Source organism: Lycium ferocissimum, unplaced genomic scaffold, assembly GCF_029784015.1.
Source record: "Lycium ferocissimum isolate CSIRO_LF1 unplaced genomic scaffold, AGI_CSIRO_Lferr_CH_V1 ctg5195, whole genome shotgun sequence".
Classification (NCBI taxonomy): Eukaryota; Viridiplantae; Streptophyta; class Magnoliopsida; order Solanales; family Solanaceae; genus Lycium; species Lycium ferocissimum.
The window spans coordinates 1-25,553 of record NW_026725904.1 but is presented as its reverse complement, the minus strand read 5'-3'; the positions used below and the strand labels follow the sequence as shown (position 1 = coordinate 25,553).

Genomic DNA, 25,553 nt, shown 5'->3' with positions numbered 1-25,553 from the left:
ATGTCATGTATAAAGCTGTAACCTGTACGTATGGAACATGTCATGTAAAGCTGCAATCGGTACGTAGAGATCATATAATGTAAAGCTGTAACCTGTACATATGAATCATATCATGTAAAGCTGTGACCTGTGCATATGAGTGCCCCTGGGGGCGGATGCCATGCATGCTTGTCTGGTCATATGGTATCATAGCGCCGAACAAGCCGACTCACCCACATAGCGCCGAAATACGTCGGCTCGCCCATAAATCCCGCGTCCGGGCATCCCGCATCCGGGATGATAAGCCAGCTGACCAGGTGGCAATGAAACATGTCTCCCTTCCCATTCCCCACATATACATGTATCCCATCCCCCCAACCCATATACAGGTATGGCATGCATGAGAGCCCAAAGAAAGTCATGTGTCCATCGGAGTGACAAAAGGTCGGAAACCTCCGATCGCATTATGGAGTAATCATGGCCGCTTTGTCTCACCTTGAAGGATCGATAATCATAAGGCGAGACTACCAATGGAGAATAACATTAAGAGAACGTGGAACATGTCATTTCGCATCATATCATATCATGTCATATCATTTCATATTATATCATATCATGTCATATCGTGTCATGTCATATCATATCATGTCATGTCATATCATATCGTAACATGTCATAGCATATCGTGTCATAGACATTTTCTCATATTTAGCATCATCTTTGTCATTGTAAAATCGGAGTCGTCGTTCTAGATATAGAAACTTTCAAGAAGAATTATAAAACTTGGATTTGGAGAAGAATAAATATTTTGGAAGACATTTAGGAACTTTTTATGAAGAAAATCATGCCTTGGAATCGAGGGATTAATTAAAACAACTATTATTTAGTAGTCGAAATGATGTTCAAGAGTTTCCTTTAAGCGTAATACGGAAATAAGCCAAATAGAGCCATAGGAGGAAATTAGGGAATAGTGGCCCACCTCGAGTCAAATGAGGCGGCGTACATAATTTACGTATAATACGTTTCATGGCATGACTTATGAGAGTTTTAGGGTAAACGGATCCTGTTCATGCAAGTTCTAAGTGTTTAGACAATCCTTTCAACTATTCATGAACATTGGCTTCAATTCTATTGAATGAACAAGTAACTAATTTCAATCTCGGATTTCTAGGAAGGGAATTGTCCCCGAGGCACGTATTCAAGCCTATTATGTCTAAGACATGCCAAAGAAGGAAAATGAAGTCTTACATACCTCTTTCCGCTCCTTCTGCTACTCCAAATTCAAGTTGCAAATCCGCCAAAATCTACAATTTGGTCACATTTACCAAACGTCAATTAGAGCACTTAGAAGTTCAACCTTGACTTCACATTTGTCTACAGAAATTTTGGCAGCATTTCCCCTGTAAATGCGCCATCCCCGAGATTCTAACTCGGCCAATTTTAATCAACAACAATCCGGGAATTTAACCCGGCAAACTATCAACAACAATTCCAACAATTATTCTTGCAACACTTATAACATTCAATTTCAACTCACATAACATTCAAAACAATTCAATCAACATACCACTTCACCCAACACCTTCCAATTTCAACAAGAACGATAACGACTTAATTCTTTCTTCCGAATTCACATACTTCGTCAACAATTCCATACGTTTACATTATTATTTCCATTAATACAAGAAACTATGTTGAAATCACATAACGTTCCAAATCAGTCCGCTACACTTACTTCTTCAATTTGGGTCATCAAACATTCATTTCATGCCATAGAATTCATAACAACGACAATCAAAATACTAAATAACATTGTTTCATTTCTTACATACCAAACAGCCCCTACACACGGTTCATCAACAACATACATATTTTCAAAATTCTCACCCATTTCTTCATACAACAACACGTCCAAACATCCATAAAACACAATCCAACCATACTAAGTAAATTAGTTCTTCTCTCCTACACAATCTAGTATACACACGGCCACACACAACAACACCATAATTCCATAAATTTCACCCCTCTTTACATACTACAACATGCACAACCACTCATAACACATAAAAGAGCATGAAATCTTACCTTTTTCCTTAACTTCCCACTTAACTAGAATCTTGAACTTGCCACAAAGGATGGTTTTCTTGCTCCAACAATTGCACCCCATTAAAGAGCATCCTTGACTTGGTAGAAATACTTGAAGAACATAATTTTTTTGAACCAAGGATTGAAGACTTGATTTTTTTTTCTTTTCTTTTCTTTAGCCGTCCCTTCTCCTCTCTTTCTTTCTTTCTTTTCTTTGTTCTTTCTTTCTCTCCAATTCTATTCTTAAATAAAAGATGAACAAGTCATCTTTTCATATTTGCACCCTAGTCCTCCAATTATGGTCACATGCCCCCTTTCTTTTTCTTCTAGACTTTTCTTCCTTTTTCTTGATTTTTCTTTTCTAAATTAAAAGATGACTTATTTGTCATCTTTTCAATTCTTCCTTTTTTTTTTGTCACATGGCCAATATGGCCCCTTTGGTATTCTGGCTATTGTGCTCACGTTCTGTACTCCTTATTTGATTATGACTTCGTTTTACGTATGCCATGCTTTACATGCTCGACATATTCCGTCTTGACCCCCTTTCTTCGGGGTCGCGTTTCATGCCGCGCGTGTGTATACGGATGAGTAGGTGATGTTAGCGAAAGATGTTCTAGCTGGATTGGCGAGCTCCATTTCCTCCGGAGTGCTGCCGAGTCAGAGTGCTTTTGTATGGTATCTGAAGTTATGGTAGAGACTTTGCAGACAGTGTCGTGTGTAGGAGATGTCAATTTTGTAAGCGGCTATGTAAGCCGGTATATTATTATGCATTATGTTACAGATTTGTTGTGACAAAAGATTTTATTTGATTTGAAAAAGACGAAAGGCATGTTTGTCTTCAAAAATTTTTTTCCTTATGTGCTTATGTCATATTTTGCGGGCCCAGTATGTTTATGAGTATTGTGAGAGTCTGTGGGTTCGCTCGGCCCTAGGTAAGGGTCGGGTGCCCATCATGCCCTATCGAAAATTAGAGTGTGACAAATTGGTATCGGAGGCGCCCGTCCTAGGGGTTGTGCAAAGTCGTGTCCGGTAGAGTCTTGTTTATGGTGTGTTGCGGGCCACATTTATAAACGAGAGGCTACCGGCATTTAGGATGGTTACTCTTCTTTCACGTCTGAGATCGTGCCATAGAGCCTAGTCATAGGGAATGAGATTCCCTACCCTGATTTTTGATTTTTGCAGAAGAATGGCATCGACAGAAGGAAGTGACTAGTGATATTGGAAGCTACAAAGCACGCAGGTAAGCAAAGCTATGAAAGATATGGGTAAGGTACTGAAGTATGATCGAAATGTAAAGTTGAAGATTAAAAGGGAAAGTACACAGGGAAGTGTAACACGCGTGGTCGTGTTAAGCATGTATGGTAAGTCCATTATTTTCAGACCGTTATGGATATTGGGAGCCCTGTGCGGCTGTGATACGATACGATATAATATGATATGTATATATGTATTATGGCCCTGTGAGGCATTGTTGGTATTTCCTGCGTACAGGTTTTAAGATAGTGAGAAATATAGAGGAAACTCTGCCGAAATTTTCCAGAAATAAAGAGAGAATGAGATATGGGTCTGTGATATGCTTGAAAGGTTGTGTCAATAGTAAGGGTAAGATTTGGCGAAGTTGCAAGTACGGCTGATTTTGAAAAATAAGTTAATAGCTGAATTGATGGTAAAGGTAATCGGAGGTCGATACCGATATGGTAAAAAGAATTTGGAAAGGGTTTGTGCTATTAAGAGATGATTTAGAAGAGGTTGGCCGAAAAAGGAAAAAAAAAAGGGGGGGGGAGGGGTTAAGTTTGGAAAGTGTCAACATAATGATATTTGGGAAAGAAAGAAAGTGAGTAAATGAAAGGCAAGAGGATCAAAATGTCGAAATAAAAGTGCCGCCTAAGTGAGACTGGAAATACGGGAATAGGGCGAAAGGTAATCGGGTGATAGTATGAGTACGCCCCTAAAGGGGGGAAGCGAGTGCGAGAGAGGCAAGAGTAAGATAAAGAAATGACACGCGATGACGTGCCTAGAATGTTACGAGTTGAGTAAAGGGGGATTATAAGACGATTTAGGCAAGGTGTAATGAGATTCGACAAGAAGAAAAAGTTTAAACCGAGATATATTGGACCTTATCACATTATTCGTAAGGTAAGAGGAGATGGAAAAGAACAATGGTTAGTAGAAGAGATCGCGTGCTATGGTAATAAAGGAAACCCCCAAGATTCATATAAGACCTTATGAGATTAGTTGAACATTTGAGGACGAATGTTCTAAAGGGGGGAAGGATGTTATATCCCGTATTTTGGTACATTGGGATAATCCGAGTTAATTATGATAAGTTAAGGACAAGGCTGTAATTTCTTCGGATTTTGTTAAAAGTGCATAAGTTGCATATTCATCTTTTCATTGGCATGGAGTGTTAAGGGTAAAATTGGAATAAGGAAAATTTGGGGTCAAAAGTGAATTATGAAAAGTTAAGCATTTCATGAGAATTTGGGGCTAGAAGTGAAATTTTGGAAACTAAATATTTCATGAAAATGGCCATATGTGGCCATGTGTGGGTGTGGGCCATGGCCACATGGAAGCTTATTATGTGTTAATAAAAGATGACTAATTATTCATAGTTATTCATCTTCACCCTTAGAAGTTTATAGAAACTTGGAGAAAAAAAAAAAGAGAAAGAAGAGAAAGGAGTTTTGGCCATGGCAATGGAAAATTTGAAGACCAAGAATCTTCATCAAAAAAATTATTTCTTCTAGGTTTTCCACTAATTGGAAGGTCCTAAACAACATGAAGTGGTTGTTGGAGCAAACAAATCCCTTGTTCATGCAATTCCCAACCCTTGCCAAGTGAAGAACAAAGTGAAAAGGGTGAGTTTTAATCCTCTTTTTAATATGTTATGAATGGTTTGTGTATGTTGTGGAGTGTGAAAATGGATGAAATTCATGAATATGTGGTGTTGTTGTTATAGCCGTGCATGTGTGGTGTGTGGCCGTGTGTATGTGGTATTTGTGTAGGAGTGGTAAATTAATTGTATCTAACATGTTTGGGTGTTGTCGTAATGTGTGAAAATGGATGAAAATCATGAAAGTTGTGGGTTGGTTGGGGTGGCCGAATATGGGTTGTGTTGTTTGGCAAAGAATGAACTAATTTTATTTAGTATGTTTTGGTTGTTGTTGTATGGATTTTATGGTGAAAATGATGCTTTAATGATCCATGTTGAAGTAGAGAACGTTTATGGGCTGTTTTGAAGATAATGTGAATTTAGTGTAGTTTCTTGTATTGTTAAGGTTAATGTTGTGAATATGTGGATTGTTGGTGTAGTTTATGAATTTGGAAGGAAGAAAATGTATTGTTGTTGTTCTTATGGAAATTTGAGGTTTCGGGTGGAGTAGAGCATTAATTGGATTGTTAGAAATATTGTGCAGATTGTTGGAAATGTTCTTGAATCGTGTTTGAATGGTTTTGGATTGGTATTTGAATATGCGATCGTTGATATTAGTTTGAATGTATGAAGTTGAATTGAATATGCATGAATGTTGTTGAATTATGTAGAAAGGAGTTATTAATGTTAGAATGCGTTTGGAATCGCTTATGGATATTGTTGATGTGGTTGTTGGATATTTGGCCTAGTTGAATTCTCGGGGTGTTGAATTTACGGAAATGCTTTTTAAATTTCGTAAATAAAGTGCGAGCTTAAAATGGGATTCCGAGGTGCCTATGACTAATGTTTGGTGTCTAATGACGTGTTGTAGATTTTGAGAAGCCGAGACTTGAGGTTGGATTAGCTTAGGAAGCAATCAAGGTATGTAAAGCCTGTCCTTCTTTTCTTTTGGCATGTCCTAGACGCAAGTAAGTTATGATATGTTATGAGCTTCGGGGGAAATTCTATTCGTAAAGTCCAAGCATGTTTATGATTCATATTTGCTTCTTGAAGTTGGCACCCTTAAATGGTCAAGTTATGGTTTATATGTCTTTGTATGATTGGTTTTCAAATGTTGCATAAAAAGTTTTGTTTTCAAAAGAGTTTTGTAACTACGAATGTCCGTAACTTTCACAGATAGAACCGGATGGCTTTGATATGCTCGTAAATGATTCTATGACGTATAATGACTATGATTCTCATGGGCGGGCCCGACTTGAGTCGACACCCCTCCGTGGGCCCCGCGACTTTCCTTATGTACTTCTGGCGATTTTTGAAAGGATATGATATGTCTATTATTCCGATTTCAAGTACGATCAGTTTACTTATCTTTTGAGTTTGTAATAATGATTCGCTAACATATGATAACTATGATTTTCGTAGGCGGGCCCGGATTGGGTTGACGCTCGTCCGTGGGTCCCGCGATCTTCTTCTGTATAATTCTGATGGCTTTTGAAAGAATTCAATATGACTACCTTTCCGACCCCCGAGTATGAATATATATTTATCGGTTGAGTCTGAAATAAGGATTTTTATGTATGTGATTTTGATACGTGACTATGGTTTTGGAAGTTCGGTTTGATATGTTCCCGAGTGATATTCGGAAGAAAGTACGGTTGACTCTTTGCTTTGGCTTATAAATAACAGTCTGTTTGGATTACTCTATTGAGTCTTTGTGAATGTTTGGCGTTGCATATGATTTCCCACGATTCTGCTCGTGCATTCTGTTATTACCTCTTTCGCTGAGTCTCGGGCCGGTATTTTATCGTACGCACTATGTTATATTCCGAAGTATGATGTGATTCCGAAGTATGATGTGTTTTCTGAAGTATGATGTGATATGATATATGATGTGATACGGAGTATGATGTGTTCGGAGGTATACAATATTCCGAAGTATGATGTGTTGTGGCGCTAGATGGAGTGGCGACCACGTTACGTCCGCCGGTTCCATTACGGACCGTATGTGATATGATATGATATGTGATGATCGATGATACGATATGATATGTGATATGATATGTGATAATATGACGATATGATTTGATTTACCGAGTCCCTCGCTGAGGGGCCGGGTACGATATGTTTATGATTATTAAATTATCTATGGATCGGGCCATACGTTCCTCGGCATTATTATATTATATATGGATCGGGCCGTACGTTCCTCGGCATTATTATATTATATATGGATCGGGCCGTACGTTCCTCGGCATTATCGTATTATTTATGGATCGGGCCGTACGTTCCTCGGCATTCGGTTAATGTCAGCTCATATGATGTGTTTGATTTTCCGTATGCATGAGACAAAAATGTTTTTCAAAAGAAAGCGAAGCATTTTGGCATTCTGATTATCATATTTGTCTTTTGTATCTCTTAGGTATGATTTGTATGTCAGATGCAAGCACTTTGGTATTACGGCTATTGTGCTCACGTTACACTCCTTATTCGGTTATGACTTCGTTTTACGTATGCCATGCTTTACATGCTCGGTACATATTCCGTACGGACCCCCTTTCTTCGAGCCGCGTTTCATGCCGCGTGTGTATACGATGAGTAGGTGATGTTAGCGAGAAAATGTTCCGATTGGATTGGCGAGCTCCATTTCCTCCGGAGTCTTTGCCGAGTCGAGTGCTTTTGTATGGTAGCTGAAGTTATGGTAGAGACTTTGCAGACAGTGTCGTGTGTATGAGATGTCAATTTTGTAAGCGGCTATATAAGCCGGTGTATTATTATGCATTATGTTACAGATTTGTTGTGACTACAGATTTTATTTGATTTGAAAAAGACGAAAGGCATGTTTGTCTTCAAAAAAAAATTTCCTTATGTGCTTATGTCATGTTTTGCGGGCCCAGTATGTTTATGAGTATTGTGAGAGTCTGCGGGTTCACTCGGCCCTAGGTAAGGGTCGGGTGCCCATCATGCCCTATCAGAAATTAGGGTGTGACACGTATGTTCCTCGGCACTATTATATGAGATATGGATCGAGCTGTACGTTCCTCAACACTATCAGTTATATTATTTTTATAGAGTGCATGCATATTATACACCGCAGAGGTGTCTTCAGTCATGCAGATGCATTCGGACAGTCTGTGTGTTAATGAGTTTCAAATTCCTTTCATGATTTTTATTTATATATGTTACTCTTATGCCTTGCATACTCAGTACATTGTCCGTACTGACTCTCATGCTCGCAGGTACAGGTAGACAGACAGGCGGTTCAGCTCCGTAGGACATTCATCCAGTGGTGGTCAGTGCGCTCCACTTGATCCGGAGCAGCAGTTTATTTTGGTATGCTACTTTTGAGATATAGATATGCATATGGGTATGACGGGGCCCTGCTCCGTCCTTTCTATAGCTTTTATCCCAGTAGAGGTCTGTAGACAGTTATGTGTAGGTGACTTATGACGTAGCCTTGTCGACTCCTATTCTTTTGCGTACAGGACATGTGACAGCCTAATCGGCTTGCATTGTTGTCATTAGTATATATATATATATATGCATATGCACAGTTCATGATATTATTCTTCCATGAGTCAGTTTAATCCAGCTTGAGTTGCTTATGGGCCCTTATTATGTAGTATTGTCCAGGTACGATTATAGGAGTGTTTGGTCACTAGAGATCAGGCACTCGTCGCGGCTCATCGGCTTGGGTCGTGACAGAAGTGGTATCAGAGCAGTTCCGTCCTAGGGTTGTCTATAGACCGTGTCTAGTAGAGTCTTATTTATGGGTGTGTCGTGCACCACACTTATCAAACAGGAGGCTACAGGACATTTAGGAAGTTACCATTCTTTCTTAGATCGTGCGATAGAGCCGAGTGTTAAGAGTTCGCTTTCTAATAGTTTGTTCTGATTTTAGCGATGCCTCGCAAGAAAGCTACAACCACACAGATGAGCAAGGGAGTGGCTGGTGAGGCTACTAGCCGTACTCAACAGGCTACCAGAGATCGGGGCGAGTCCCAGAATGAGAGCCCGTCTCAGACTTCGCATACACCGCCTCTAGAACCTGCCCCAGTACTCCCAGTACCTCAGCCAGATGTACCGGCGTAGGATATGCGAGATGCTATATAGTTACTGACTAGATTGGTAGCCGCTCAGGCTCAGCAGCAGGGAGTTAGTGCCGATCAGGGAGACCGAGCCGGTAGTGCGAGGGTTAAGACTTTCCTTGGGTTAGATCGTCCAGAGTTTTCATTGTTGAAGCAAAATATGGATCCTAGGAATTTTATTGATAGTATGCAGAGGACTTTGAGGGTTATGCGCACCGATGAGGTCGAGTCAGTGAAGCCGGCATCTTATAGGCTCCGTGATGTTGTAGTGCAGTGTTATCAGTTATGAGAGCTGTCCAGGGGAGAGAATGCTCCTCCAACCATTTGGTGAGAGTTTTCAAATACCTTTATTCGTCATTATTTACCACCAAAAGTCAGACAGGCCCGAGCAGATAGGTTTTTGCGCATCGAGCAGGGCAGTATGAGTGTTCATGAGTATTGTGTACACTTCGACTCCTTGGCTAGATATGCCTCAGCTATAGTGGCTGAGATGGATAATCGAGTTCATCATTTTGTGACTGGTCTAGGGCCACATTTGATTGATGAGTGTACGACAGCTGCATTATAGCCGGGCATGGATATTTCCCGTCTACCGGCATATGCGCAAAATTTAGAGGACCGCAAGCGTCAGCGGAGGACAGAGCGCGAGCGTGACCGGAGCCATGGTAAGAAGGCTAGATCCTTAGATACTGCTGGTGAGTTCAGGGGAGGACAGAGACAATAGCATTCCCGCTATCCATTTCATTCAGCAGGGAGTGTACCTCAGCGGTTTTCAGGCCCTAGATTTGATCGTTCTTCTTATTCGGGAGCGGGCCAGAGTTCTAAAGCATCAACTTCTCAGCATAGACCAGAGTCAGGCCAGATGAGACTGCCTATACCACGGAGTGCTCAGTGCAGTAGATTATATTCCAGACGGTGTCAATTTGGATTGGATGCTTGTTATGCTTGTGGCCAGCCAGGCCACGTGATGAGAGAGTGTCCGTCGAAGAGTGGTGTAGGCATTGTTCAGCCCATCGGATTCGTAGCTGGTTCTTCTTCGTCAGTACGCCCCTCAAAGCAAGTTTCACAGACACCAGCGGGACATGGTAGAGGAAGGAGTGGAGCATCTAGCTCGAGTGGGCCTCAGCACCGTGTTTATGCGTTAGCCAGTAGACAGGGTTGTAAGTCATCTTCTGACGTGGTCACATGTATATTATCAATTTCCTCCTATGATGTATATACACTAATTGATCCAGGTTCTACTTTATCATATGTCACTCCATTTGTTGCTGGCAAGTTTGGGATAGAGCCCGAATTGATTGAGCAATTTGAGGTATCGACGCCAGTCGGTGATCCAGTTATAGCTAGGCGAGTATATCGAGGCTGTGTTGTGATAGTTTGTAACTGCCATACCCTAGTAGACTTGATCGAGTTAGACATGATTGATTTTGACATTATTATAGGCATGGATTGGTCGGCTTCTTGTTATATTCCAGTTTCCTGATAAGCCAGTCCTAGAACGAAAGGGTAATGCCGTTTCGCTGAGGGTAGGTTTATTTCCTACCTTAAGGCAAGGAAGATGATCAGAAAAGGGTATATTTATCACCTAGTTCGAGTTCAGGATGTGCAATCAGATTCGCCGACCCTTCAGTCTGTCCCTGTGGTCAAATGAGTTTCCAGAGGTATTTTCAAATGAGCTTCCAGGCATTCCGCCAGAACGGGAGATTGAATTCACTATTGATCTATTGCCAGATACTCGACCAATATCTATTCCCCCTTATAGAATGGCACCTGTGAAGTTAAAACAATTGAAGGAGCAATTGCGAGATTTAAACGAGAAAGGCTTTATTAGGCCTAGCACATCACTGTAGGGAGCGCCGATATTAATTGTAAGGAAGAAGGATGGTTCTTTGCGAATGTGTATTGATTATTAGCAATTGAATAAAGTGACTATAAAGAATAAGTATCCGCTCCCGAGGATTGATGATTTATTTGACCAGTTGCAAGGCGCCAAATATTTCTCGAAGATAGATTTGAGATCGGGATATCATCAGGTTAGGGTGAAGGAGGAAGATATTCTGAAGACGACATTCAGGACTAGATATGGATACTATGAGTTCCGTGTCATGTCATTTGGGTTAACTAATGCTCCAGATGTATTCATGGATTTGATGAATCGAGTATTTAGACCTTTCTTAGATATGTTTGTGATTTTGTTTGTAGATGATATTCTAGTTTATTCTTCATCAGAGGCTTAACATGCAGATCATCCACGTGCAGTGCTTAGGATTCTTCGAGATAGAGAATTATATGCGACGTTTTCCAAGTGTGAATTTTGGTTGAACTTCGTGGCTTTTCTTGGTCACATTATTTCAGATAAGGGCATTAGAGTGGATACTCAAAAGATTGAAGCTTTGAAGAATTGGCCAAGGCCCACGACACCAACGGAGATACATAGTTTCTTGGGCCTAGCAAGATATTACAGAAGGTTTGTGGAAGGATTTTCTTCTATTTCAGCCCCATTGACCAAGCTGACTCAGAAATCAGCTAAGTTCCAGTGGACGGATGCATGTGAGCGGAGTTTTCAGACACTAAAGGACAAGTTGACATCAGCACCGATTTTGACTCTTCCAGAGGGGACAGAGGGTTATGTGATATATTGTGATGCCCTCGGGTATTGGTTTGGGCTGTGTATTAATGCAGCACAGTAAAGTTGTTGCTTATGCCTCTAGAAAGCTGAAGAAGCAAGAGAAGAATTATAAAACTCATGATCTTGAGTTAGCGGCGGTAATCCATGCCATGAAGATGTGGAGGCACTATTTATACGGTGTTCATGTTGATATCTATACAGACCACAAGAGCCATTACTGTATCTTTAAGCAGAAGGACCTAAATTTATGTTAGAGGTGATGGCTAGAGTTGCTGAAAGATTACAACGTGGATATTCTGTATCATCCTGGAAAAGCTAATGTAGTAGCTGATGCTCTTAGCCGTAAATCCATGGGTAGTCTGTCATATGTGCAGCCGGAGAAAAGGGAGATAGCCCGTGAAGTTTGTCAACTAGCAAGCCTTGGATTTCGGCTATTAGATTCAGGTGATGCAGGAATTACGATCCAGGATACAGCGATGTCATCTTTGGTAGCGGAGATAAAGGAATGTCAATACTAAGATCTTGTTCTAATCCATTACCGAGATACGGCACCTCAGAAAGAAAAGACACCTTTTGTGATTACAGGAGATGGAGTACACAGGTATCGAGGTATATTATGTGTTCCTAATATTGCAAGACTTCGTCAGCAGGTTATGGTGGAAGCTCATTATTCTCGGTATTCTATTCACCCTGGCACAACAAAGATGTATCATGATCTCAAGAAAGTTTATTAGTGGGATGGTATGAAAAGAGACATAGCAGAATTTGTCGCTCAATGTCCAAATTGTCAACAATGTTATATCCCGTATTTTGTATATCGGGATATTCCGAGCTAATCATGATAAGTTAAGGACAAGACTATTCCGGGATACGAGGTTGAGACTTTTGACCTTCGATTTTTGTTTTAAGGCATAAGTTACTTATGATTTTATTGGCATCGAATATTAAGAAAAATTTGGGGTTAAAAGTGAATTATGGAAAGTATTTATTTCATGAAAAAGGGCCAATGTGGCCGTGTGGCATATAAGTGGGGTACCACCCATGGCTTGGCCAAATTAAATTCATCCAAGCCATGTGTGGGCCATGGGACATTTGGATGAATTATATATGTACATATGGGATGACTAGCAAGACATTTTCCATCATCTTTTACACTTAAGAAAATGGTAGAAACTTGGAGAAAAACCAAAGAGGCCATTCGGCCATGGCACAAAAAATGGATGACCATGAATAGTGATCAAAAAAATAATTTCTTCTAGCTTTTCAACTCATTGGAAGGTCCTTATTAACATGGAGTGGTTGTTGGAGTAAGCCAACCATTCATTCTTGCAAGCACAACCCTAGCCAAGTTGAAGAACTAAGTGGAAAAGGTAAGGTTTAATCTTCCTTTTTATATGTTATGAATGGTTTGTGCATGTTGTAGTATGTGGAAATAAATGAAATTCATGAAATTATGGGTGTTAGGTTGTAGCCGTGTGTGTTGTGTTGTGGCCGTGTATATGTGGTGTTGTGTAGGAGTGAAGAATTAATGTGTAGGAGTGAAGAATTAATTTTATTTAGCATGTTTGGTTGTTGTTGTTGTGGATTCTATGATGAAAATAAAGGTTTAGTGATTCAAATTGAAGTTGGAGTCGTTTGTAGGTTGTTAGAGAAGATAATGTGATTTTAATATAGTTTCTTGAATTTATGAGAATGATGTTGATAACATGCGGATTATTGATGTAGTTTATGAATTTGGAAGAGAGAAATGCGGTGTTGTTGTCCCTATGGAAGTTGGAAGGTTTCGGGTGGCATTGCACATTGGTTGGGCCGTTTGAATATTGTGTAAATTGTTTGAAATGTTCTTGAGTTTTGTTTGAATGGTTTCGGATTGGTATTTGAATGTATGAGCATTGGCGTTGGCTTAATTGTATGTGGTGATTTGAATGTAAATAAAATGCCGTCGAATTATATAGAAAAGAGTTACTAATGTTAGAATGCGTTTTGAATCATTTGTTGATGTTGTTAGTATGGTTGTTGGTATTGTTGTTGATGATTTGGCCGAGTTGAATTCTCGGGGTTGTTGAATTTACAGGGGAAATGCTGCCCAAATTTCTGTAGATAAAGTGCTAGCTTGGAATTGAATTCCTAAGTGCGTATGACTAATGTTTGGTGTCTAACGACGTTATTGTAGATCTTGAGAAGCCGAGACTTAAGTTTGGATTAGCTTAGGAAGCGGACGAGGTATGTAAAGCCTAACCTTTCTTTCTTTTGGCATGCCTTAGTTGTAAATAGGCTATGCTACGAGCCTCGGGGTAACTCTATTCTTGCGATCCGAGCATGTCTACGATTCTTATTCACTTCTTAATGTTGGCATTTGTAAGGTACTAGAATAATGGTCCTTATGTCTTTGGTATGATTGGATTTCAAAGTCTGCATAAAAAAGTTTTGTCCCTAAAGGGTTCTATGTCAAAAAAGGGTCGTAACTTTCGTTGTTACATCCCGTATTTTCGTACGTCGGAAAGCGTGCGAGTTAAATGATATTAGTAATGGACACGAGGTTATCCCCCAAGCTTATAGGTGGTTAAAGTGATGGTACACATGTATCGTAAGGATTTGAAGTTAAACCAATCGAAGAAAATAAGTTTCGTCGAGGTTCGAAATTTATTTGAATGGAATACGGTCCAAGCTATAATATCCCGTATTTTTGGACTAGAAAATTTAATCGTCCAACATGAGAAAATTTACCCGAGCCCGGAGAATTCGATCATATTCAAGGATGAAAATCGAGAGCTCGGTGTACAAAGAGTTTGAGGTCCCGAAATAATTTAGGACTTAACAAGTGTGACCACGGCAATTGAGAATAATATTTTATGTGTACCAAAAGGGACTATGGACTAGTGCTATATCACATAATCATGGCAATGAGTATATGAAGGGTATTAAAAATGATTATTATTTAAGTGAATTGAGATCAAGAAGTTAATTATGTGGATAATTGGTTAAATACTAGAACAAAGTGGGAGACTATGGAATTAATTATGTTATTAATTAAGATGACATGGATAAATGTCAATGGTGGGCTGCCACATGATATTATGTGAGCCAATGATGGAATTAAGCGCTGCCACACGGCATTATCTTAGCCAAGGGTGGCATTCATAATAGTGAATGAGTCATAAGTATTTAATTAGTATAGTGACATGTGGAAGGAGTTATCACGGTAATTAAGAGGACCATAAACGTTAGTGTTGCAAATCACTTTGGAACAAATGCAAAAGTAATGCAAGAAACGTTAATATGGAGTGTAAAACAATTAGTTTGTATCATGAGAATTATTAGCAAGAGGCAGCAATATGGTGTTATACCTTAAACAGGAAACGTAAAATTCTTCTTGCGAATAATATTCGGGTTTTGCCCGCCGCTTCAATCTCATTGTTCCTTTTGTCGCGTGGTTTAATTCGGGCTTTCTTCAAAGTGAAGTAAAGTGGAAGAAGATTATTTCTTGGCATATGAGGTAATAATTCTCCTCTACTAGATATATTTAAATTCATCCCGATATAGCTAAATTGTGACATGGGAACTACGAAATTAATTGCGGGAAATCGGATAAATTATTGTTGTTATCATATGGGTTGTTTGGTGGTTGTTTTGAATTGTTTTGTGGGCTGGAATGTCGAGGGATTGGCTGTAGTTGTTGTCGTTGTGTTTGTTGTTATACTACGTATATACGAAAATAAAGAAGACTATACAAGTATCGGTATAGGAATGTATATTAGGCTGGTTTGGAAGTGAATTAAGAATGGATTTAATTCTAGTTTGATATGAAATTGTTGGTATTGTTGTTATTGGTATTTTGATTAATGTTTGGGCTGAATTGGAATCTCAAGGATTATCAAGTTTTCAGGGGAAATGCTGCCCGAATTTTGTTAAGTAACGTGGTAGCTTAGGCTTTGGATTTTTGAGCGCGCCATAGTTAATATTTGATATCAATAATGTTATTGTAGATTGGGAAACCCGGGATCTGATTTATGGTTAGCTTGGAGAGGATAAGGTATGTAAAGCCTATCCCTTCTTTCTTTTGGCATGTCCTAGATGTAAGTAAGATACGATATGAGCTTTGGGGTAACTCTATTTATAAGTTCCGAGCATGTTTATGATTCTTATTCACTTCTTGATGTTAGAATTCTTAATATAGTCGAGCTACATTGTTACATCCGGCATTTTTGCGTATTTGAAAATTTGGAAATAACCTTGACTTATGAGGAATAGGGCCACAATTGGACCTTACTAGTACGAATACGTCGGCTATGGAGACATTGGCGCGGAATTATCGAGGAAGGTTAAGGGCAAAGTCGGAATTTTGGAAGATGGGTTCATGAATTACAAAGTGTTAGCCAACAATTGGGCTCAAAAAAAAAAAAAAAAAATGAGGCCCAAAAGTGGGGAGCTTGGCCGGCCATAGGCTAGCCCAAGCCCATGGATTTAATTAATTACCCATGGGATAATTAATATAAGGGACCATTATGTATAAGAAACTTCAAGAAAATTCAAGCAAAAACAAGAAAACAAAAGAAGAAGCAATCGGCCTTGAGAGAAAAAAAAGAAGAGAGAAGAAAAAAAATTCTTGAAGCCTCAATCTTTGATCCAAAAATCTTGTCCCTCTTGAATTCTTAACAAGTTCAAGGCGCTCTTTGATGCGGTATAATTGGTTTGGAGAAAGAACTCCGTTTGCGGAAAGTTGAAATTTTAAGAATAAGGTAAGGATTCTATTCTTTCATGTTATGGAAGATGTGTGCATGTTGTAATGATTAGGATTGTATGAGAATTATGGAAATTGTGTTGTGAGATTACATGGCCGTGTGTATGTGTGGAGTAGTGCTTGGCCGTGAGCCATGGTCTTGAGAAAAGGCAAGGATTTTGTGTTTTCTTTTCGTGTTATAGAAGATTTATAAGTGTTGTGATGAGTATAATTGATTGAAAATTTTAGAAATGTGGTGTATATTGTGTGTGGCCGTGAGAGTATATTGTGTGTGGCCGTGTGGTACTTTGGTAACCTTAATTTTTCTTAGTGTATTAATTGTGTTATTGGAACTTTGTGAAGGAAATGGAAGAAAATGGGTTATGATTGGAAGTCGGAAGTTTGAATGAATTATGGTTTGATGGAAAACTCGTGCATTTTGAGGAATAATGAGAAATGTGTTTGAAATGTATTTGAATGGTCTTGAATTAGTAGATAAATATGAAAATATTAGTGTTGGATTGAAAGTGTGAAGTTAGAACGGAAGTTGATGTATTATGTTGAAAGAAAGACCATTTATGTTAATATGTGTTTTGTAGCGCTTATTGATGTTGTTGATGTTGTTCTTTGGGTTGTGGTTGGTTGTTTTTTGAGCCGAGTTGAATCTCGGGGATGCTATATTTATAGGGGAAATCTTTGCCGAAATTTCGGTAGTTAAGTATGAACTCATTATTGAAATGCTAACTCTCATGAATAGTAACCGGTAAAGATGACCATTTGCGGATTACGGACGAAACGGGAATTGAGCTCAAGCGAGCATAAGACACCCGTAAGGTATGTGAAGCTATCCCTCTCCTTCGTTTGGCATGTCCTAGGTATACTAGGCTTGAATTTGAGCCTCGGGGGTTATTCTGTTCATCGAAATCCGATTCTGAAATTGAGCACTATTCATTCAGTGCGATTGAGCTAGAATCCCTATATCTTGTTGGAAAAATGCTCAAACGTCCGTAACTTGCCGGAATGTAATCGAATTGCCTTGAAACTTCCATAAATGACTCTATTAAGTGATATTTTATACAACTTTTCAAAACCACTCCGAAGGGAGTGTGATATTTTATAAAACTTTTCAAAACCACTCCGAAGGGAGTGTGATATTTTATAAAACTTTTCAAAACCATTCCGAAGGGAGTGTGATATTTTATAAAACTTTTCCAAAACCACTCCGAAGGGGGTGTGAGACTTTATTATTATTACTACTATTATTATTATGCCCGAAGGGGCTAGGATTAGTATTATGTCGCGAGTGGCATGCCCGATGGGGCCAGGGTAGCCGTATGCCGCGAGTGACATGCCCGAAGGGGCTAGGATTATGTCGGGGCCAGCATGTCCGATGGGGCCGGGATAGACGTATGTTGGACCGACATGCCCGAAGGGGCCATTATTTTATTCGGGACCGGCATGTCCGAAGGGCCGGGATAGACGTATGTCGGAACCGGCACACCCGAAGGGGATTACTAGTACTACTATTATTGATATTGCTATTGTTATTACTATTATTGTTATTATTATTAGGCCGGAAGCGGCCGTCCGAAGGGACTATTTTATTTAAACATTTAGTTCATGTCAGGTAATCTAAACTTGCTTTCTGTTGTACTTTTCTGATGTAATCTAAACTTGCTTACTGTTGAACTCTCCTATTTCTTGCTTCAGTGATGCTTTACATATTCAAGTACATATTCCGTGCGACCCCCTTTCTTCGGGGGCTGCGTTTCATGCCCGCAAGTTCGAGACGCAACCGGGGGATCCGGCTTCTTAGAGGGAGATAGCACTCGGGAGTCGACAACTCCATTTGCTCCGGAGGCCATTCTGTTTTGGTATAATTCTGTGTATATATGGGCAGGTCATACTCTTTAGAAGTCTGCGAACAGCGTGGGAGTGGTGGTTACTGTTTGGCCTTATCGGCCACTATTTTGTTGTACAGAAAGGGCAGAGGCCTTTTGGCTCGCCTTGTTTTATGCCGTATGTATATATATATCATGTTTTGAGATGCTTCGAGCTACGTGTCGAATTTGGTATTTCATTTACAATTTTCAACTCTTGTTTAAAAAAAAAAAAAAAAAAAAAAAAATTTTGAGTTGGCGTTTAAGGGTTCGCTTGACTCGATGAGAGTCGGGTGCCGTCACACCACGACGAAGGTTGGGGTGTGACAAAGTGGTATCGAAACGGTCGGTCCTCGGTATGTTCGCAGACGTGTCTAGTAGAGTCTTGTTTATCGGTGTGTTGTGCACCACATCTATAAACAGGAAGCTACGAGACATTAATAGGGTGTCATTCTTTCTTTCATGGTGTAGATCGTGCGTATAGAGCGGTGTTGTACATAAAGTCCCTAATTTAATGACCTTGTGTGCTTTCAGTAATGCCGCCTAAGAAAGGTAAAGCGACGGCAGCCCAGAAGGGCAAAGCAGTTGCGGATGAGGCAGTTAGCCAAGCCCCCAGGTCTACTAGAGCTCGGACTTATGCTGGAATACGCATCCAGCCCCGGAGTCCTCCCACCTCCCCATCGCCGGAGGAGGGAGAGAGGCACCTGTCCGGCCCCGGTCCGGTCCCGGCACCGGTATCTCCGGTCTCTCAGTCAGATGCCCAGCGTCAGGAGATCAGCGAAATGAAAGATGCCATACGTTTGTTGACTCAGATGCTTGCTACTCAGGCTGGACAACAGAATAGGAGTCACGAGTATCCCGACAGGACTGCCAGCGCCAGGGCACGGGATTTTCTTACATTAAGTCCCCCAGAGTTTAAGGGCACGGACCCTAATGCGATCCTCGGGAGTTTATAGATGGTATGCGGCGTACATTAAATATAATGAAGGCATCGGCTACGAGTACGTGAGCTAGCCGCTTATAGGTTACGGGGCATCGCAATTAAGCGGTACCGGTCGGGGAGATTATCGAGAGGTAGTGACGCCCTTCCGCCGACGTGGCGAGGAATTCTCGGACGCCTTTTTGCGTCATTATATGCCACCCGAGTTGAGACGAGCAAAGGTTGATAGATTCCTTAATTTGCGACGAAGGGTGGTATGACGGTGAGAGAGTATAGTGTGGAGTTCGACTCCTTAGCCAGGTATGCCCCTACTATTGTGCAGGACATGGAGGATAGAGTTCACCGGTATGTAATGGGATTGGAATCGGAGCTGCAGGAGATTTGTATGCCAGTGGCAATGCAGCGGGTATGGATATAGCTCGTGTTCAAGCTTATGCCCAGGGGTCAGAGGATCGCAAACGCCAACGGGAAGCTACTTCAGAGCAGGGTGGCAGCCAGCCCAAGAGGGCCAGGACAGAAGGTCGGGGTAAGGGTTCCACCAGCGAGAGCAGACCCCAGTATAGTGCACCTTCGCAGTTTCGTGGACCTCAGCGGGGTAGAGAGACTTTCCCTCGGCCGGGACAGAGTTCATCTTATGCGTCGGGTTCTCAGCAGCAGGCATGGTCGGGGCAAGAGGCGATGGCCCCTCCTCGATGTACGACTTGTGGGAGACGCCATGTGGGACAATGCCGACGAGGTGTGTGTTATACTTGTGGCGATCCGACGCACTATGCTAGAGAGTGTCCACAGGGAGTGGGCCATACTGCTCCTGGAAATTCGATAGCGGCGTCGTCACCTTCGGTAAGAGCCCCCGAGACAGGACCCCAGACTTCTTCCGGTCGAGGTAGGGGCGGAGGCAGAGCACCTAGTTCCAGTGCAGGACCCCCACATCGTATCTATGCACTGGGCGGAAGACCAGGTCCCGAGGCACCGCAGGATGCACCACCAGGTAATCTAAATTTCATAGTTGATTGTCTTAGTCAATGAATGATTTATATGTGCCGCCCACTTAAAGAACCTTCCCCAAAATACTTGTAAGACCTATAAGGCTAATTTAACATTCGAGGACGAATGTTCTAAAGGGGGGGAGGATGTTACATCCGGCATTTTTGCGTATTTGAAAATTTGGAAATAACCTTGACTTATGAGGAATAGGGCCACAATTGGACCTTACTAGTACGAATACGTCGGCTATGGAGACATTGGCGCGGAATTATCGAGGAAGGTTAAGGGCAAAGTCGGAATTTTGGAAGATGGGTTCATGAATTACAAAGTGTTAGCCAACAATTGGGCTAAAAAAAAAATAATAAAATGAGGCCCAAAAGTGGGGAGCTTGGCCGGCCATAGGCTAGCCCAAGCCCATGGATTTAATTAATTACCCATGGGATAATTAATATAAGGGACCATTATGTATAAGAAACTTCAAGAAAATTCAAGCAAAAACAAGAAAACAAAAGAAGAAGCAATCGGCCTTGAGAGAAAAAAAAAGAAGAGAGAGAAGAAAAAAAATTCTTGAAGCCTCAATCTTTGATCCAAAAATTTTGTCCCTCTTGAATTCTTAACAAGTTCAAGGCGCTCTTTGATGCGGTATAATTGGTTTGGAGAAAGAACTCCGTTTGCGGAAAGTTGAAATTTTAAGAATAAGGTAAGGATTCTATTCTTTCATGTTATGGAAGATGTGTGCATGTTGTAATGATTAGGATTGTATGAGAATTATGGAAATTGTGTTGTGAGATTACATGGCCGTGTGTATGTGTGGAGTAGTGCTTGGCCGTGAGCCATGGTCTTGAGAAAAGGCAAGGATTTTGTGTTTTCTTTTCGTGTTATAGAAGATTTATAAGTGTTGTGATGAGTATAATTGATTGAAAATTTTAGAAATGTGGTGTATATTGTGTGTGGCCGTGAGAGTATATTGTGTGTGGCCGTGTGGTACTTTGGTAACCTTAATTTTTCTTAGTGTATTAATTGTGTTATTGGAACTTTGTGAAGGAAATGGAAGAAAATGGGTTATGATTGGAAGTCGGAAGTTTGAATGAATTATGGTTTGATGGAAAACTCGTGCATTTTGAGGAATAATGAGAAATGTGTTTGAAATGTATTTGAATGGTCTTGAATTAGTAGATAAATATGAAAATATTAGTGTTGGATTGAAAGTGTGAAGTTAGAACGGAAGTTGATGTATTATGTTGAAAGAAAGACCATTTATGTTAATATGTGTTTTGTAGCGCTTATTGATGTTGTTGATGTTGTTCTCTGGGTTGTGGTTGGTTGTTTTGAGCCGAGTTGAATCTCGGGGATGCTATATTTATAGGGGAAATGCTGCCGAAATTTCGGTAGTTAAGTATGAACTCATTATTGAAATGCTAACTCTCATGAATAGTAACTGGTAAAGGTGACCATTTGCAGATTCTGGACGAAACGGGAATTGAGCTCAAGCGAGCATAAGACACCCGTAAGGTATGTGAAGCTATCCCTCTCCTTCGTTTGGCATGTCCTAGGTATACTAGGCTTGAATTTGAGCCTCGGGGGTTATTCTGTTCATCGAAATCCGATTATGAAATTGAGCACTATTCATTCAGTGCGATTGAGCTAGAATCCCTATATCTTGTTGGAAAAATGCTCAAACGTCCGTAACTTGCCGGAATGTAATCGAATTGCCTTGAAACTTCCATAAATGACTCTATTAAGTGATATTTTATACAACTTTTCAAAACCACTCCGAAGGGAGTGTGATATTTTATAAAACTTTTCAAAACCACTCCGAAGGGAGTGTGATATTTTATAAAACTTTTCAAAACCATTCCGAAGGGGAGTGTGATATTTTATAAAACTTTTCCAAAACCACTCCGAAGGGGGTGTGAGACTTTATTATTATTACTACTATTATTATTATGCCCGAAGGGGCTAGGATTAGTATTATGTCGCGAGTGGCATGCCCGATGGGGCCAGGGTAGCCGTATGCCGCGAGTGACATGCCCGAAGGGGCTAGGATTATGTCGGGGCCAGCATGTCCGATGGGGCCGGGATAGACGTATGTTGGACCGACATGCCCGAAGGGGCCATTATTTTATTCCGGACCGGCATGTCCGAAGGGGCCGGGATAGACGTATGTCGGAACCGCACACCCGAAGGGGATTACTAGTACTACTATTATTGATATTGCTATTGTTATTACTATTATTGTTATTATTATTAGGCGAAGGAAGCGGCCGTCCGAAGGACTATTTTATTTAAACATTTAGTTCATGTCGGGTAATCTAAACTTGCTTTCGTTGTACTTTTTCCGATGTAATCTAAACTTGCTTACTTGTTGAACTCTCCTATTTCTTGCTTCGGTGATGCTTTACATATTCGGTACATATTCCGTATCGACCCCTTTCTTCGGGGGCTGCGTTTCATGCCCGCAGGTTCAGAGACGCAACCAGGGGATCCAGCTTCTTAGAGGGAGATAGCACCGAGTCGACACTCCATTTGCTCCGGAGACTGTTCCTGTTTTGGTATAATTCTGTGTATATATGGGCAGGTCATACTCTTTAGAAGTCTGCGAACAGCGTGGGAGTGGTGGTTACTGTTTGGCCTTATCGGCCACTATTTTGTTGTACAGAAAGGCGAGGCCTTTTGGCTCGCCTTGTTTTATGCCGTATGTATATATATATCATGTTTTGAGATGCTTCGAGCTACGTGTCGAATTTGGTATTTCATTTACAATTTTCAACTCTTGTTTTAAAAAAAAAAAAAAAAAAAAATGTTGAGTTGGCGTTTAAGGGTTCGCTTGACTATGATGAGAGTCGGGTGCCCGTCACACCCTGACGAAGGTTGGGGTGTGACAACTGCCCTCGAGTTCCTATATGATTGGATAGTAAACGATGCGTAAAAGTTCCTATTCTTAAAAGACTTCATAATGACTAATGACCATAACTTTCATAAGTTGTTTCGTATTAATTTGATACATGTCTATGATCCACCGAGGCTTTATTTGATATAGTTTATAATGATATTCAAAGAGTACTGAATATGACTATCATCCTGATACTCGAGTGTTGATTAGTTTACTTATCTATTGAGTCTCAAATGATGATTTATATGCATATGGTTACTCACTACTCTGCTCGTGCATACTGTTATTACATCTTTCACCGAGTTCCGGGCCGGTATGTTATCGTGCGCACTAATATTCTGAAGTATGATGTGTTTTCCGAAGTATGATATGTTTTCCGAAGTATGATGTGATACGAAGTATGATGTGATACGGAGTATGATGTGTTCGGAGGTATACAATATTCCGAAGTATGATGTGTTGTGGCGCCAAAGATGGGGTGGCGACCACGTTCTGTCCGCCGGGTCCCATTACAGACCGTATGTGATATATGATATGATAATATGATAACATGTTGATATGATGATTCAATCGTAGACCGAGTCCCTCCTGAGGGCGGGACACGCTATATATTATATATATATATATATATATATATATATATATATATATGTATTCGGAGTATGATCGGTTGGTATCGGAGGTGGTGGGGCAAACCCAATGGTGGGGCAAACCCAGTGGTGGGGCAAACCCAATGGTGGGGCAAACCTCAGCAGGCACGCTGAGTCCCAAAGTGGGGGGTGAGTGTAAGGCTGCCTTAGGCGAATCCCACATTGGTTTAGGCGAATCCCACATCGGTTAATGTCATCTCATATGATAGGTTATGATGTTATGATGCGTTAAGGTATGTATATGATGATCACTTACTTATGTCACTCAGTCCCATTATGGGCCGGATATGATACATGACATTGATATGCATGCTCTGTATTTCGGGAGTAAACATTTTGGCACTCTGATTATCATATTTGTCTTCTGTACCTCTTATGTGTGATTTGTATTTCAGATGCAAGTTCTTTGGTATTCTGGTTATTATGCTTACTTTCTGTACTCCTTACTTCGGTTATGACCTCGTTTTCTGTATGCCATGCTTTACATGCTCAGTACATATTCCGTACTGACCCCCTTTCTTCGGGGGCTGCGTTTCATGCCGCGCGCCAGTATATACGGATGAGTAGAAGATGTTCCGGCGGGATTGGCGAGTTCCATTTTCTCCCGAGTCTTTGCCGAGTCAGAGTGTTAAAGTTGTGATATCTTGGGTTATGTTAGAGACTTTGCAGACAGAGTCGAGTGTATGATATGTCAGTTTTGTAAGCGGCTATGTAAGCCGATATATCATTATGCATTATGTTACAGATTTGTTATGATTACAAATTTTATTTGATTTGAGAAGGTCTAAAAGTATGTTGTTCTTTGAAAAACTTTAATTATGCATTCATGTCATGATTTAAGGGCCCAGCATGTTTATGAGTATTGCGAGAGTCAGCGGGTTCGTTCGGCCCTAAGTAAGGGTCGGATGCCCATCATGCCCTATCGGAAATTAGGGTGTGACATTCGTAGACAGAACCGGATCGCCTCGATATGCTCGTAGAAGGCTCTGTAGCGTATAATGACTATACCTTCCATAGGCGGGCTCGGATTGGGTTGATGCTCGTCCATGGGTCCCGCGACTTTCCTTTGTGTAGTTCTAACGACTTTTGAAAGAACTTAAGTGTCACGACCCAACCCAGTAGGCCGCGACTAGTGCCCGATCTGGGCACCCGTACACACCCATTAACCCGAAATAGCGTACAAGTAGCTTATACCGTGTACAAATTACAAATATTTACAGAAAAGTGGAACGTCGCCCAAAATTTGTCACAAATGTACAGATATACATATCATTATCATAATCCAACAGATAATATCACAAATAAGCCGATAAGCCTATCATAGTATAGGGGGACGTCCAAATCACAAATTACACAGACACGACTGAATAGTGAACACCCATAACCCACACATGTATGTCTACAGACCTCTAAAAGTAATATCAAAATCATATGACGGGACAGGGCCCCGCCGTACCCGTGAATAACATATGCACATATGCAATAACAGGATCTGGATCAAAGTATAGGCTCCAGAACAAGGGAGCGCTCCAAGTCGGTTTGAACAGAATCCTAAGGCGGTGGATCGTCCAAATAAGTATCTGTACCTGCGCGGCATGAAACGCAGCCCCCGAAGAAAGGGGGTTAGTACGGAATATGTACTGAGTATGCAAAGCATGAAATATAGTAAACAAGATCATAGTCAAAACCAGAAGTACGGAAAGGAAATGCAATATTCAAAATATCAAAATGCTTACTTATAAAAATACAAATCATGCATAGGGCTCTTAGAACGGTGGTCGCCCTTTGTCGTTGGCGCCATGCCACGGCACACCCCGGAAGGTTCATATCTCC

General features: G+C 40.8%; 1 protein-coding gene across 1 annotated transcript; it reads left to right on the top strand.

Annotated features, from left to right (window-relative positions):
• The first annotated feature begins 9,598 nt into the window (after positions 1–9,598).
• LOC132044779 (uncharacterized) lies at positions 9,599–12,171 on the top strand. Its single transcript, XM_059435294.1, has 5 exons — positions 9,599–9,719; positions 9,777–10,204; positions 10,301–10,375; positions 10,467–10,550; positions 12,028–12,171. The coding sequence occupies exons 1-5, from the start codon at positions 9,599–9,601 to the stop codon at positions 12,169–12,171; spliced, it is 852 nt and encodes a 283-aa protein (XP_059291277.1).
• The last annotated feature ends 13,382 nt before the right edge of the window (positions 12,172–25,553 follow it).